This window comes from Pseudochaenichthys georgianus, chromosome 17 (assembly GCF_902827115.2).
Source record: "Pseudochaenichthys georgianus chromosome 17, fPseGeo1.2, whole genome shotgun sequence".
NCBI classification, from domain to species: domain Eukaryota; kingdom Metazoa; phylum Chordata; class Actinopteri; order Perciformes; family Channichthyidae; genus Pseudochaenichthys; species Pseudochaenichthys georgianus.
The window spans coordinates 16,860,575-16,878,540 of NC_047519.1; the positions used below are offsets into that span (position 1 = coordinate 16,860,575).

Here is a 17,966-nt window from a genome sequence, read left to right on the forward strand (position 1 = left end):
TGCAACCCCCTTGGCGGGGGGAAGTGTGGCTAAAGTGCGCAAACATCATCGGGTCAAAGCACAGCACAGTCAGGGTGTGACGGCCACAGCAGTCTGCACTCATTCCACAATTGTGCTTGTGTGAAAGAAGTGTGTATGTTCATGTCTGACTATACTGTATGCATGTGAGGCTGATTGATAACGCCTGTAGAAACATACAACATATATAGAAGCTACTGTGTCAGTACATGTTGTGTCCCCTATTGGGAAATGATGGGCTGTAGATGCCCTTCACTAACCTCTGAAGATGAATTGCCGGTACCAGGAGCATATGATAAAGAGACTTGTTCTGCACAGGATCAGAAAGATGTGTCATCGTTTATCCTGCTTCTGCCCTGCATTAGTACTCCAGGTGTCACTGGAGAGGATTTTTCGGTATGCATGTAATCTTAAAGGTGGGGTAGGTCATTTTGGAGAAACCAGCTCGAGTGCGCTAGAATCTGAAAATACACAACCGGAACAAATCTGCCACTTCCTCACAGAGCCCCTCCTCCAACACACGAACGCGCACACGACCAATGAGGGCACGAGATAAGTTTGTGCACAGATGGAAGGCTGACAGGCAGGTAGGCCATTCAGTTATTTTAGCCGGGCCGGTTCAGGTGATTGGTTGTACTTTTTACAGTACTTCAGCTTCCACAGATGACATTTTTGTATGGATTTGTTGTCAAAGCTCTTAAGATATTCATTGCTATCGGGATGTTAAGAGCATTCCATGGAATATAACAAGTGTATCTCGAGCCGGTTTCTCAAACTTACCTACCCCACCTTTAACTCAAGTTCCATGACTCTAAAAAAGACTTACACAAAAGCATACTGATCGGTCCTATCGACTGTCAGGAAGGACCACATATTAGCAGAAACAACTGATTGTGTGGCCGAAGATAAAACTGTTTAAAATGTCCAAATTATATATGTAGGAAATACCCATAGTCCACCAATCCAGCCAACATTTACATTTACTGTTTGCTATTGTTGCAAACTGTCATAATATAGGGATGCTTGGTCTTCACTTGGTGTCACTTTTTAAAACACACTCAGTAGATACATATGCGTCAACAAATGATGCTTCGCTTTGCAAAAAAATACACGGGTAACCTTGTTAATTAAAACAAAAGGCCATGGTAAAGTTTAGGCATTGTGGTTTGGGTTAAAGCAAGTTTGTAATATAATATTGAGTATTGGTTCTACGAGAGACACTAACATTGACCTTCAGGTTTAGGGTTGGGTTACTAATTAATTACCCACCCTCCCTGAGCAGAGGTCATTTATCTTCATACAACATCAAGTACTTTGACTCTAAGCTAGTATTGCTGTGGATGTGTTGACATACAGGTTAGTAGAACGCCCCAGTGAAAAAGGCTGGCATCTGACACCTTGGGAACAAGACCGGGCTGATTGTACTGTGATTTCAATGGTATTTCTTCCTGTTCATATACAAACAAAGCCATCAAACTAAATTATAATGGCATTGCAATATTCTCACTGCACTAAAGGGACAACTAGCCAACAATGTATATTAATACTGGTTCATAATACTACAATTTGGAGCTTATGTTGAGGCTGGAATACATTTGTACTTTGGACGTTTTATTCTTTAAGGACACTAGAGGGGTTAATATCATCAACACAATTTTAGCATTATGTTCACTCTTTTAAAATGGACCCAAGATGCATTTCTCTACAGCCAACTATACAACTACTCCACAAATGAGAACAAGATGTACTGTGGATATGAATTAGAATTGTATGGAGAAATGGTTTAAGCAATAATGTAACAGTGTTCTTCCAGCTTCATTGATATCAAATGCTGACATAGTTGTTGTTTAAATCTAAGTTTGACCAACGATCTTTGTATAAAACAGGCAATTCTATCCCATAAAAGTATCTGATGAAACTGTTTCAGTTGCTTAAGGTTTCTTCAAAAGAAGCAGTTTTGGACATATACTGTATTACGTACAATTGTCTTATATTGCATGTTGCTCAGTCTGTTTGATGATGGCTCTGTGCATGCTTCATCTATGGTTGCTCATTTAACATAATTAAGTTGAATGTACATTGAAGGATCTGCTAGTGTGCAGGTCTTTTTTTCATTTCTTCAAAGCTTAATTTATTAATATAATATTAGGTTGTGTCTTTGTTTCAGTTCACATAATATGCTAGAATAAGCATATTCAAGCCTAACAGTAATGAGTAGGAGCTTCAAATAAAAAAGGCATATAAATGACTGATTCTAGCCTATAACTATCTCTAATTTGCAAAGGTAATATGATAAAGTATTAGTTTAACGTGAACTGATAACAAAAATGAAGGAAAGGGGGAAATAAAGTAAGAGATGGAGAGAAAAGATAAAGTGCAGTCATTACAAAGCTTCAATACTAAAACAACATCATCAACTTATTTCTGTTTTGAATGTTGTACTCATGATGTCCCTCTGGTTTGGTAATATTTTTTTCTGAAGATCATTGTCAAAAATATTTCATCAAGATGTTTTAGAATCAATAAAGGACATGGAAAGATGAATAATAAGAGTTTTTCAAATATGAATGGAAAACCTTTGATGTGGAAGCAGAAACAACTATAAAACATCCAAACACTAATAACAAGAAACATTTATGTATACTGAGTCCCAATACAATTACGCACAGATCGCATCATTTGAAGGCCATTTGGGTTATTTATTTAGAAATATTGTAACTGACAAAATATTTCACAATTAATAACTTTGAATTCATTAAAACACTGAAATATACAACATATGTCCCAATTGGAACACCAAATCAGCGCTATGAGCCATGACTGCACTCAAGGACTGGCTCCAGAATGTGTCTCTGTGCTGAATCAATCATTGCCCCTGCATGTTTTTCAAAGTAAATACATGCTGAATAATTGCTTCACTACACCACACTCCATTCCCCTTTAAACAGTGACACCGCACTCACTGCCTCATTGTGAATAATCCTCATCTTGACTAGAAGGCTGTTGTTTGAGGATTTTCTGTCTTGAAAACCATTGGGAAAAAGACGATGGCCCCCGAAGGCATGACCTTCCCTCACTGCCACCAATTATATCAAGGCCTTATGAAATATAGATTATGTGCCATCTCTGTGCTGACATATCTAAAGGCTGGTAGCGCGGGGAGTGTGCGGAGAGGCTGTGGGCAGAACTCCAAGGGAGGCCAGGTTGAATAAGACAAGACCGAGGGAATACAGTAAAACAAAGGATGACCTTGGTGAGTAAAACATCTGACGTGCTCTGGCTAAAACAAAAGGACAAAAAATGATTTTATGATCAATTAAATTCCAATCAAGAATCTACATATTCAAATGCGCTGATTGATATGATATTCATTACCCCTATTCTGCAATCTGGACCAATAACCATGTTTTATTAATGGATGAGGGCTAAGTTTAGAACAATTGGCATTTCACTTTTTGTTTTAACCTTTCAGCAGAAATGTCAAGTCAAATTCTAATAGAAAAAGTTTGAAGTTCATCCAACAGTGATTTCATACATTTCAGCTCTAGCGTGTTCCCAGGTATTATATACCCTCAAACGCGGTGTGAAAAACAATCAGACATTAGATTTACAAACTTTCTTGGCAAGATTGCACATTTCATGGAGATGCATGGAATAAAATCGTTACACCTTGACAGATCTTGGCTTTCAAGTGCACACAAAGACAGAAACACATACAGAAGAAAATAATAAAAGATATGTCAGTGGCAAGATACTCCTGTGATGTAATTGTCAGTAGTGTAAGAAAAGAGCCTCATATCACAGAAGTGGATTGTGCCTGGTGCTTTTAATGAAATCTGAGGTTCTGTTATTATTATGTTATATTGTGAGGGGGTTTCCATGCTTTCAGAGGATGTCAGGGCTAGAGTACAAAAGGTCCCTATCATATAACATGTTGCTTACAGAATTGGGAGAAGACTACATGAAATAGGACGATACTGCAGACTTCATAGAGGATTTGTGGTTTGGATAAAAGAAGAATTGGAGATACTTTGTTAATGGAAATCTGAAATAACCTACTTTCTACAAATATAATGTGACACTACCATTATATTATCATAACAAGAAACATAATTTTGCTATTGTGCAGTTCTTCAAAACTCCAACATATGTTAAATTATATATGTGAACATATATTTTTTTATCACAATAGTTTTTTTGTATTACTGCATTATTCATAACATTTGTGATTAGTTACTACAGCATGCTATAGGGTGGGATTTGAATCATGGCTACAAGACTATTGTGTTAAGTTTGAGGAAATATTATGGTTAGAGTTAATGCAAAGGTGCAATGATCCCAAGTTAGTGTGAACCACAACCTTTAGTAAATTGGATAAAAGCAAATGTAAGCACTAGATATACATTGGGATGTGTGGTATTCTCAAATATAAATGTCAATCATGGGGTACTGGACTGTGTAATGGTATGCAGATTAAAAGTAAATGGCACAGGGCAGAACGTAGCCGTCTTGGCTCTTTGCGCAAATAAAGAAAAAAAAGAACTAAAGCTTATTACTACCTCTATCTTTACCTTATAATACCAATACACAACCGACACTAAGGGGATTGTGAAAATGGGAGCCTTATTATTTGTTCTGCGATTTGTATTGTTCTTCAAATAAGAAAATACAATGTTGCCCTGATCACCTGGAACCAACCAGTATTGTAGAGATACCCATAACCAGGTTTAAGGTGCATTGGTTAGTTTTTCATTGAATAATTATCGATGACACATATTCCAGTTGTTTTGTAAGTCAGTGTACTATATTACATATCGAATTTGGTAATGAACACATTATAATATAGTCAGTCACTGTCAAAAAAGACAACCTTCCCCCGTGGCAGTTTCCCTATTAGGTAATCCAACCTTAGATTCAGTATAACGACTTGAGTAACATGTAAAAAATGGCCTCCCAAAATGTACAAACTTCCCAAAAATATCCAGAGCAACACTCTTCAAATCCATAGGTCTGTTTTGAAACTTCTCTTCCGAGCAACTAAACTCTTCTGTCAGCCATTTCCCCAAACTTCAAACATAAATATGTGGCTTTGATGCCGAACGACAGGGGATCGGCTGCGGAGCCGTGATGACTGGCAGGTCTGACTATTTCACCTGTGGGGTTCTCTGTTGTGTTACATTCGTCTGAACACAGCCACGTGGTCGCGATGACACCCATTTCAAAGACACAGACGCAATGTGCGCACTGAAGCAGTCATTATATGGCTGCTAGCGGAGGATGAGAAACGGTCAAGCCCCCCTGCTGCCCTTTCAACCTTCACCAATGGATTCCCTTTGCCTGAAGAGTGAAGAGAGTGTCATTCACTCACTTGTTGGCTCCTGCTTTAAAGGTATCTTATTATGCTATTTTTAGACATATATTATGGGTCTCAGATATAAACAAATATATAAAAACATGTATTTCATTTCATTTTTATTTGTTCCGTTCATGGTATGCAACAATTAATGTATAATAATTGTTAACAAAACATGAAACAAATATTATATTACCTGCCCCTTTCTAAAAATAAATAAATAAATATAAATAGATGGTCTGTCCTTCATATTTATTTTTCACAGCCAAACGTATTCACAGCCAAACATAGTAGTATCTTAGGATAATAAGAGAAACACAAAAAAATACTTATTTCCCACTTGACAGTTAACGGAAAGAAAAAGAAAAAAACAACAACACAAAAACATGATGACGTGTTTTTCTCAAAATACCAAACAGATCATGCATTTTATATAGTGATATATAAATAAATATATATAAATAAATGCTGATTTTGGGTCCTTAGCTTAAAAAAAAAAAAAAGAGGAGGAGGAGGGGGAGCTAATGCCTGCTCAGAATTAACCGGCAGCTAAAGTTACATTCTGCCGTGATTAAACTCCATCATGTTCCAAACCACATCAAGGATTATTTCTGAAACAGTATGGAGCTCAAATGCTTTTTCTCTTGCGGGTTATACCACAAGGTGAGTTCCTTTTTTTATTTCCTGCTTTTTTACACATACTCGCTGCAGTACAGGTTAGCTCTGAGTGTTAGCGATGCTTGCTAATGTAAACAAAGACCTTTTACGTCCAATACACGTAGGGCATTGTTTCTGATAGCAACTTTCTGATAGTGCCGTGGGTCTACATTTCCCATATGACGTGATTTACGTCATATCGGACGCAAATCTGGATCAGCTCCGTTGTACCCTCGTTTTTTTTTATTTGGGTACGGAGTAAAAGAGAGAGTTTTGTTTTCTGGCACTTTGTGAGTTCCCTGACACCGGGGACACATATTTATGTATAAAATACATCAAAAAGTGCCTTTTTGCACGATTGGTCCCCTTTAAGCTTTTTGTTCTTTGCTTTTTGTTTTCCACCCATTGTCTTTCCTTCCATCGTTCTTACACTGTACTATCTTTTCCTTTGTCCGTCTTCTCGTTTTCGCTCTGTTATCTCTCAAGCTCCATCTTAGGGGAAATCTGCTTAGTAGCCTTGAGCATACTTGCTTTCCAATTAAATCAAGATGTATTTGCCTTTCAAAAGCCTCCCTTTCCTCACTCGTTTCTCCCGCCGGAATAATTGATGGGGGTCTCTGGCCTCGTGATGAATGGCTTCCAAGCCCGGAGATGAATAGGAAGATGAATGATTTCACCCCTGCGAGGGGCCGGAGAGGGCTGGAACAAGGAGTGCTGACATTGTGACAAATATACTGACCATAGCAACCGAACCTGGTTGAATCAGCAGGGGACGGAGGGGTGGCATGCGCTCATCGCGGCTAAACAGACGTTCCTCTGCCTCTGCACGTCAGTCTACCCCATGGGCAATTACCTGAGCTTCGCAATTAACTGCCAGCAGACGAGTGGCGGCGAGCCAGGGCAGGAGAGCACTGCGGTGGACGCTGGTGTGTGCACACTCAGTGGAAATGCGGAGGCCAAGAGAACAGGTGCAGTGAAAGGTAAGAAGATGCCCCAGGTGACTGCATGTGGATGCTGCAACCACTTTCCCAGCCAAGATTTCTAAGCTGAAACAAGTTTTTCCTCCTCCTACACACAACTCGCTGTCATTCTGCTGAGGGGAAGCAAATGTTTATAAGAATAAATCCAATCAGCGCATGGCAGGCCATCTGTTTTAAAGGGCCAATAAGTACTGTATGATTCTTACTGCCCTGCAGAACATAATGACCGTAATATATCCATGTGCAGGGTGAGAGAATTGTTGATCAGCTTCAAAGAGTCATGATTCTCCTGCCAGCTGGCTTTTAAAAACGGTGTGGGCATGTCAAATAAATGTAATCCCTTCAATAAAGTTAGTCAAGCTAAAATGAAGAGGTTAGGGTTATATTATATATATCAATCAATCAATCAATCAATCAATCAATCAATCAATCAATCAATCAATCAATGTTTATTTATCTAGCCCAATATCACAAATGTTACATTTGTCTCAGGGGACTTCACATTTTGTACAGAATATCAGTATAACAATACGACACCCTCTGTCCTTAGACCCTCACATACAAGGAAAAATATATATATATAATATTATGAAATGGTGTTTATGTCCACTTGATGAATGCAAGTCTTCAGTTTTCTATGGGCTCAGCTTTGCTCACACAGAGTAGACAGAATAATAGAAAATATATGTGAGTCAATACTCATGTGTAATGTTTATGTTACCTTTGAGGCCTGGCGTCAGCCTGTGTCGGTGAGTAAACACATGTCATCACCATTTTTTAAAGCCATTAAGGAATGCATGTGTCATACATTTGCAAAATGCCATTGTGTTATTTTAAAATGTTTAGAGTAAAATAAGGTGACAAAGTTGTGAAGGTTGTTTTTGTAAGTGTGATTTAGTGACTATAAACTACATAAGGCCCCACTATTAATTATAATAGCCACAACTATCCTTGTGTGACAGATAACTGATGAATAACATTTGAAGGCGGAACAAAGCATGTTGTGTTATGAGGGCACACTGCTGCTGTGTAACTGTTGCACATACTAGGAAAAACAATATAATCATAACAATGTTTCAAACTTACAACATAAATTATGAGTAATAAAATACCTTGAACAATCAGGGAAGGACACTAGTGTAAGAGTATTGTACTTGACTGCGTTATATTATGAGCCGTTTTTTTGTTTTTGTTTACCCCCGTGTATAAAAATGTGTATACGGCCAAAGTATGAACTCTACTATATTACACATTTGCAATGCCTAAAGCACTGCACTGAGTGAATGCTTGTCAGCTTTCATCAGGCATTTATATGATATTTGCATCATTTCTGACAAGGCGGTGAGACGCTGTCAGTTTATTGCAAAAATATTAAATATGAAACAGCTTGAGGCTCACGCTATCCACCACCTTAGCAATAATACTGTGTTATGAAGGTATTGTCGGAAATGAAGAGAAGAGAAGTTGAAGACATATTGGGTCTGAATTTATTATGTTGTTCCAACTAAGGCCTTCAACCAAATATTGTGGCATAATGAAAAAGTCTTGCAACATTTTTGTCCAATATGAATCTAATGTAATGGTATCATAAGGTAAGATTATTTCCCTACAAATCATTTAATTCCAATGTTTGTGATTTTCAGGACCATTCATGTGCTTTTTAACAGTCAAGTTATCATCAAGCATGATTGTGGTAAGACAATTTAACAAAACTGAGTTATCTCCATAAAAAGTCAAAAACTGTATCTTACTGAGGAAGACCATGAGACCCAGAAAACTAGTGAGGGGACCTGGAATAAGGAGTGTTTATTTTGGTAACATGTATTTTCCTTTTTTACACCAACATCAAAAACTTAAAATATGTAAAACATGCTGTAAATACAATATTTAAAGTTAGTTCATGTTTTGTTATTAAAGTGGAAGTCGAGGGAAATCCAAATTAAAAGGAGTTTGTTCTGTTTAAAGTGCTACCATAAGGGGGATACCTTGTTTTGGTTGTATTAGTTCCTTGAGCCTCCGTTTTTAGCTTAATGATATTTTTTATCAAACATTTTTAAAAGCTAAAGGGAAGCTGGAGGTTACAAGTTCATTATTTATTTATTTGAGAAGATAGCGGATACAAAAAAGAAAAGTGAGGGTGCATATCAGAGATAAAGTAGTGCAATGCCTAATACTTGCACTGCTGCACTAGAAAAATGAATGTAAGCTGTATTTAATACTAACAAAACATTCACTGCAGCACAGTTCTCCAGAGGACACAGCGTGCTTCTGTGGTAGCCTGCTGAATGCTTTGAAATGATATCTCAATTCATGATATTATTCTTCAATAAAAGCCCAGTGCTGCTGCTGCCAATGCCCAACACGGCCGCGCAGGAGGAGAAGTGATGCTGCGTCGGCTTCTGTTCCTGCTCCGTGGCACTCTGAGCCCAGGGGCGATGTAGGGATACAAAGGTTTGTGAGAAGGGGGACAGGGGCTCAGGGACGTGCCAGCAGAAGTTCCATTTAGATTAGACTGTTTTAATGTCCTCTGAAATGTCCAATAAACGGCAGTTGGAACCGCCGCCGCTCTGTTGACATGTGATTGTCAATCACCTCAGATGTAACCTTGTACGATGTGCTTTTGAATTGCTGCCCTGACTGGCCTTGTATCTCCGCTGTTATATCAACAACAAGCGATAAACCCATCTTGCAATCTGCTGCTCTCCTCCCTGTAGTCGATTCAGAGGCAGATACACAGGTGCCTGGAATGAACCAAGCGTTTCAATGAAATACGCTAAAATATAATGAATGCTTCACTCTCTATTGCAGTGCTCTCTACCACACTCTAAACATGAAGAAAAAGGGTATTACTTACACAAGAAGAGTAGGTGAGGATCTCCTCTCCATTACAGATGCCTGCACTTTATAAAAGTGCTGCATTTTCTACAGCTTGAATGCCAGCACAGGGAATTAATAAGAGAAACATAGTATTGCGCATCCGTCAAAATGGAGTGATTTTTACTATCCAACAAGCCGATCAAACATTCCTGGCTCTGACTGCTCTGTAAAATGCCCACATTTAAACCCAGCGTCGTAAAAACTAAGATAAACAAAGAGAGGTCAAAATCAGTAGATAATGAGGCACCCAGATAAACGGAATACAAATCCGTGGCCTTCTAGAATCGCTTCATACAGCAAGCCAATATTGTTTCTGCTTCTTTTTTCTCCCTGCCTGACCTAATGGCAGCTGTTTCCCGCAAGACGGCTGTATGCTGTTCAAACATCGCTGCCATGTGCTGCACTGGTAATGAAGAGAACAGCGAGATGGCTTCGGATGCCACTGACTAATGAATCACGACACTGGTGGAACAAATCCCCCCCATCACCCCCTCTCCCCCACACACTTCCTAGTTGAAATACAATTATATTGCTAATGTTCTACCTGTTCTCTCATTGCATCCATTATTAAGTTGAATGGTGAGCAAAGGAGTATGAGCTTCCACCTTTGAGAAATGGAGACAGAATTCATAAGAGCAACAATTATTTTTAATACGGATGTGGGGTAACATACATGCTCTACAAATCCATCGTTCCTTCATTCTGCTCTTATCTTTGGATATTTGAAAATACTGTATAACGCTGACACCTTACAATGAAGCACATACTCTGGAATGTGGATCAATAATACAAGGCTGCGAGAAACATCTGAATAGAATCAAAATCATAAGAATGAAGGGTCGACATTCTTCCCTGAGTGACTTGCCTGACAAGACCAACACTCAAACTCAAAGGCCAGAAAATAACACAAATGTGAAACTACACACTTACGGAGGCCAAATGTTGTAAACATGTTGCTAAAAAACATGTTCCTGACTTGTAACACAAATTGATTCTACAACATTTCTATGAATTGTGTGAAAACATAGATGCTGAACTGCTGATGGAATGTGTTCATATTCTCCAATGACCTAAACCAAAACACCTTAGTAAAGTACACTTTTTTTCCTTCCAAAAACGAAATAGCACACCGATTTTAGGAAAGGAATTATTTCATTTTATGCAAAGATGGTTCAGCTGTTGGATGGTTGGATTATTGTAAATGATTGTATAGAATAACTTTGGATCCAGAGCCGTACATACTAATGAAGCTTAGCAAGTTCAGACAGGAAGACCTAACACTCCGTATTGCTCGTCATGGCAATACTTGCTCCCTGCATCTAAATGACAGGGAGCGCCTCTCCTCAGCTAAACCTATCAAGGCCCTCCATTTACAAGCCTAGTTATCGCACCTGTTAAACCCTCTATATATGCTCTCCCCTTTCCTATCAGCTGTCTTCCAGGTGTCAACGCGCAACCCTCCTCCACCCCTTCGCCTCCTGCTTTCAACTCAGGGCCAAGCTTAACCTTCTCCCTTCCAACCGGACCTAACCACTTATCACCACCACCAGTGTCTAGACCCAGGGGGGTTCATCGGAAACGGTTCTTCCCTTCCCGATTGATATCCTACAAAAAACCTGGGCCTAATCGCCAAAACAACATTTCATTCATTTGTGATGAACTGTCATCATTATGTTTCATTGATATAATGTGACCGATAATAAATATGTATTCCATACATCATGTCTCTCCTGATTGAAGTAACAGGTCCTGTGTTGGGCTTTAATTCACTTTTTTTTTTTTTTTTTTTTTTTTTTCGGAGAACAGCCTTATCTACTGCTGTTACTGTGAGTATAATCATGCGTTAGCTGCTATTAGCAGAAGAAAGATTACTATAGAAAGTGAAACAAAAGTTTAAAAGAGGGATACCAAGATATGCTTAGAATTACCATTCAGTAGGTTGCCTGATATGTTAATTCACCACCTTTTACTGTTAAAATTGATAAGTATGACTCATGAATGAACGACTCATTAAAACTAGTTGTACACATTTTAGACCTAATTTGCAAAAAACAGGGCAGTGTTGCAAGCTGAGTAGGAACTCAACAACACTGCCCGCATCAGTGGGCTCCACCAATTACCAGGACACCTTGCTTCAACACACATTGTTTTTCTGCTGTAATGATCATAACACATAATGTGATCCGAGATTTTACTTTTTACTTGGATCAGCAAACATGTTAACACTCATATGAGAGCCATGCTGCAATAATACCCTCACAGGACCAAGAAATAATAAAAACAATGTGTACCTAGACCAGGGGTCTGCAACCTTTTTGACCAAAAGAGCCATTTTGCTCCTTTTTCCAAAAAAAAAAGTTGTCTGGAGCCGCAAAACATATGTCATAGTTTTTTATTATTATATCAGACAAAAACTACAGTTTTTTTGCATTTATTAGGCTATTTATTACATGATATAAAACTGTTAACCTCTAATAAGAAACAAATAACTCTTATAAGGAGAATTAAAAATAATACACGGGCCTACTTTAAAATAAATTAAACACAGCACTTGGGGAGTCCTCTGCACATTTGAAGGAAAATTTGAAAATACACAACCGGAGAAAATATGCCTCTTCCTTCAGACTTTCTTACAGAGCCCCTCCTCCAACACACACGAACGCGCACATGACCAATGAGGGCACGAGATAAGTTTGTGCACAGATGGAAGGCTGACAGGCAGGCAGGCCATCCAGTTACTTTAGCCGGGTCGGCTCAGATGATTGGTCGTGCTTTTTACAGCGCTACGGCTTCCAGAGATACATTTTTGTATGTATTTATTGTCAAAGCATTTAATATATTCATTGCTATCGGGACGTTAAGAGCATTCCATGGAATATAACAAAAAGTGTTTTCTGAAATAAATTACATACCCCATTGAATTATGACTGAAGATCGTCAGCTGTCTTCCTCTCCCTTGTTGTTCCTCGATACGTAAAGGCTGCACCACCGTTGACAACTTCTCTACATATCAAACATACCGGTAAACCATCATCGTTTGCTGTGAAAGCATATAACTCTGTCCACGCAGAATTAAATCCTGTGTTCCTCTGGTACTTTTCTTTGATTTATCCATAGTTCGCTCATCGAGCCGGGGTTTATTCGCCTCCAAGAAAAGGCGCTCGCGCGGGACCGTAGCAGGATGTGACGCATATTTTAGTTGACCTAATTAAAACCGTTTTGTTTTTTATTTATGTGTCACAGTATGACCTCAAAATACAAGATACGAAACATTTTCGACAATGCAACAAAATATAAATAGTCCTACAAATACTTTTATTTTATTTCCTTCTTATTTTTGTCTAAACTCAAGGGAGCCAGAGCAGAGGGCTGCGGGTTGCCGACCCCTGACCTAGACCTAATCGGAACCTGGGTCATGTATCATTGGAAATAGACACAGTCAACCGATTATGATATGCACACCGGGGTTGGTACACTCAACTCACATTAAAAACCTGCTTTAACATTATGCATGACGAGTAAAATGTAATAATGTATAATAAGACAATTTCACACCTCATCAGCATTCCACTCTCAATCCCTGAGAAGTTGAATTTTTTGGAGTAATGAAGATATCCGACAGGCCTGTGATGAAGCGCTATAGCACAGCTGTGTGATAGCAAAGTTTACTATGAAATATGATTTCATACCTGTGAGGTATTCTGGGTCGGGAATAGGGTCCGACAGCTCCTCATGGCACTGGACCTCCGTTGGCACCGATGCCACCACCATGCCATCTGGGAGCTGTTGCTCGATGCCTCGGGCAAAGTTCTTCTGCCTGGTGTGAAAAGAAAGGAGAGATAGGGAGGTCCCATTTAGAGACAGAAGCACTCTGTCATCCCACATGGGAGAGAAGGAAAACAGATGTAGAAAAGCAAGTGAAATGGATTAAAGGAGAAATTACTTAAAAAACGTGATTGGTTCCGTTTGTACCGACCTCAGGCCAGATTCAAGTCAAGCATACTTCAAATATAAGGTGTCAAAAGGGATAATGTGTAAGGACAACTTACGTTAACATATACACTCATTGAAACACGTATTCCTTTTGTTGCCATTGGGAGTGGGAATCAGGCTGATACTGTTCATGTGCACCACGTTTCTAAATGATTGAGGTTTAGGAAAACAGAAAAAACGGCTAGATCTTTTTCATGTGTCAACAGGGACGTATTTAGGGGCCAACAATGGGTTTCAAGCATCTGGCCCCTGATTTCCAGACCACAAAACCCTAAGGAAGTTGCTATAGTTTTGTTCACATAGTGACCTTATCAAAGAATTGTAAGAACATTTAAAATAAACACATTTATTTTAACCTAGATAGTATATAGATAATCAAAACATCTCTTGAATGATGGAAACATGTCCTTCTAACAACATTATACTTATACTAAACATTGCACATGTTTATATTTGTAGATGGAAACAACATCGCATCCTGTAACTTGTCTATGGCCATTTTTTTTAGACTATAAAATATCATTCTTTCTCTGAAAACACTATTCTCCAATGACAGTAATGTGGTGATAGCCGAACATAAATGAGACTGATGAAAATAAATGAAGAGGATGAATGAAAGCCTGAAGGACTGATTGCAAAAAAAGATGAATCCTTGAGTGTCATCAGCGGCATATTGTAAAGCAATATTTTCTGGCAAAGCATTAAGGGGAAATCAATACATAGTAACACTTATGCAGACAAAGTCTCACATAAAAAAGCCATTCTTCATTATGGGGCTTCTACTGCAACGTGACTTATCTTCAGGCGGAGCCATGATGTCCTCATTTGTCTCTACCAGTGACTCTTGGTTGAACTCACTCATTTGGTCCACTCCATCATTTTCTGTCTCAATGCCAGTTAGGTTCACAACAAGGTTCCGCAACAGAATGGCTTCAATAAATCAGTAAGTTAAGTCACTCGCTTGTCTCAGGACCAAAGCTGATGAGAATATATCTTAATTTTCCTCCACTAAGGATCCATAGACCTCTGCTTATTTTCACACCAGACTCATCAATTTAAAATAGACTACGCAACATTGTATATTAGCAATTGCAAAAGGCAGCCAGCAGGTTATTATTTAATGTAATACTCTCACTTAAAGCTGTCTTTTTCCAGGGCCTACTTAGGGAAAAAAAATATAACAACCTCAAGACAATCACACACATTTGACATTTAAGAGTCTTTACAAACTGACATTTACTAAGTAGTTAGCATTTAGTTACCTGTTTACCAGATATCTTAAATTGCAAGCTGTCATTAAGACATAGCCTTCACTCTGCTTTGTAGAGGTTTTAACTGAAAACAGTTACTTCCTAGTAAAGGAAAAGTTCCAGACCGTAAAACCCGAAACAATGAGACATAAAAAGCTCTGTTTATAGTTGAGAGGCAGAGTTGGGTCTTTTGGGGTTTCTAATAATATGTCACTTTCACATTCTCTTTTCGTTTGACCAGGGATTAATGGATACATTGTGTTAATTATAATGTTGTTCCTATTTGCATATATTTGGTCATCAATTCCCATAGTAGTGGAAATTCTCTGCATTAAAGACAATGACATAACAGAAAGTTGGTCCGTAAACTGTGATAGATGTTTCTTTAATTTTCAACTCAAACATTAGTTGATATGTTGAAAAATGTTTGCAATGGTCAATTTCAGAAATAATTTAACATTTGCTTCCGTGTAAGTGTAGTGAACACAATTATCATTCAACATACCATCATTATATTGTAACCCACTCAGGTTACCAACATGGCTGGACTGTAAAGTATTGCACCAAATTACTCCAACGAGGAACAAATATATACAATATAAAACAAACCCATGATGTTGTCTCAATGTCTGAGTGAATGTCTCATGTCATGCTGTTTATTTTACTCTCAAATATTAAATTATCTCTTTTTGTATGGTACAAAATTCCACCAGTAACCACATATGACACTAGCTATTAAATAAAAAAAGAAGATTGAGAGCGTCTCAAATTGCCTAAATGGATATTCAGAAAAGTGTATTTGTATTACAAGTCGGGAATAAAAGCATTGGTCCTATGCATAGGAGCGGCTCTTAACAAAGTACACAATGCCCTCATATTTTACACTGGTGACAGTTCTCCTATTAATATACATCATGCACAAGTTAATAGGAGGGAATCAGGTTCACGAAAAATAATGCATTTTTCTGTTCTGAAAACTTCGAGCAGCGGCTCCTGGACATTAACTTATCATTGGGACACTTATTTTTCATAAATAGATGGAGGGTTTCAGCCATATTTCAATATTTTTACGACGACCTCAGTCTTATAGTAGCGTGGCCTAGCAACAGCTAAAGCATGGTACTGCATGCTATTTAGCTTAAGCTAGTTAGCAGCAAAATGCCTCCGTTCTCTACAGATGACTTCCACAAACTTCTACAGAAGATGGCTGTGTTGGAAATGAAAATGCAACGGTTGGAAGTTAACGTGGAAGTGAATGGACTAGGTTGGAATGACACCACTTTACCAGTGTTGCAAAATAATGGACAAAGGCATGCTAACTCACAGCTAGTTCGCAGCTACAAGGATTCCAAGGAACAGGAGGGCTGTGTACCGGGTAATAAATCTACAAGTGGTAGTCCTCCTGTCGAATCGGTGGGAAGTCAGCCAGAGGCTGTCGGCAAAATAAATCACTCTGATTGTCTGTTCAGCTAACGAATCAGTGCATGAGAAGTGAAACGGAAGTGAGGGACTCAAACAAACTATTAAGAAGGCACATCTGAGATTTCATTTAACTCCAGCTCTCGACACAGGTTCGGGAAAGCCCCATGAGCTTCTCGTTGTAGAGTGAAAATGGAACGCACACGCACGCTATTTGTTGTTTGTTTATATCACGCAATTGGTTCTTCTTCTCTCGGTTATCACGCAGTCTGTCTTCCAGTTGTTGCCTCTTTTGAATGACAAATACACACTATTGCAGCCTGCTGGTAAGGAGAGTTATTGCCACTCACGCATGCGTAGTTCGTATGTGATTCTTGGCCGTCGGCTGAAGTCTTTGCGGTGTGTTCCAGTGCGACACATGGCCAAGACGCAGAGACACGAGGCGACTCAACAGTCGGGGGTCTGTCTGTGTCAGTTATTTGGTGTCAGCTTGGTGTGTCCGGGCCTTAAGAGTAAATAATTTCCATGGGATTTGGGAGGACGAATAACAGGCAGAGTCCAGCGCTCTGAAATGTGTGATGTGACCGGCTGGCCTGCATTGTTATCACCCAGGAAGAGCACCTCTTCAACCCCTATTCATACTAGGAAACAGCCGTGGACAGCTGCTAAAGGGAGAACTACAAACAATCCTCCTAAACCACCAAGTGTGCCAATCCAGAACAGATGTGCTCCTCTGACCCAAAACCGGAGATCTCTTTATGATGACCTGGATAACCTGTGTGTATTCACACAGCAGGTAAGGACCAATAGCTACTTCAAAAGTAAAATGCTAGAGGGAAAGCTAACGACAGGGCCTGACACTCTGTTTTCCCAATTATATGGTCTCTGACTTGACATGACAAATATGACATGTGGGGTTCCTCAAGGCTCCATCTTGGGGCCTCTTCTCTTTAACATCTTCATACCACTGGCTCAGATAATGAAAAACTACAAAATAAGTTACCATAGCTATGCGGATGACACCCACATTTACATAACCATTTCACAAGGAGAACAACTGAGGTAATGGTTTTTGGAGCCAAGGTAGAACGTATACAAGTTAGCGCTGAGCTTCAGTCTGCAATGTTCAAAACAACAGATAAGGCCATAAATATAGGTGTAGTCATGGACTCTGACCTGAGTTTCAACAGTCAAATTAAAACGGTTACTAAATCAGCCTACCATCACCTAAAGAATATATCTAGGATTAAAAGACTAATGTCACAGTAGGATTTGGAAAAACTTGTCCATGCTGTTATCTTCAGTAGACTCGACTACTGTAATGGTGTCTTCACAGGTCTCACTAACAAATCCATTAGAAAGCTGCAGCTGATTCAGAACGCCGCTGCTCGAGCCCTCACTAACACTAAGAAAGTGGAT

At 39.0% G+C, this 17,966-nt stretch overlaps 1 protein-coding gene across 10 annotated transcripts in view; it reads right to left on the reverse strand.

Moving 5' to 3' along the window:
- Positions 1 to 17,966, reverse strand: part of astn1 (astrotactin 1) — a 493,901-nt gene that overhangs the window by 240,598 nt on the left and 235,337 nt on the right. For all 10 annotated transcript variants that reach the window (XM_034105004.2, XM_034105002.2, XM_034104998.2 and 7 more), the window contains one exon: positions 13,575 to 13,702. In XM_034105004.2, coding sequence (XP_033960895.1) covers positions 13,575 to 13,702 — 128 coding nt within the window. The remainder of the gene's footprint in view (positions 1 to 13,574; positions 13,703 to 17,966) is intronic.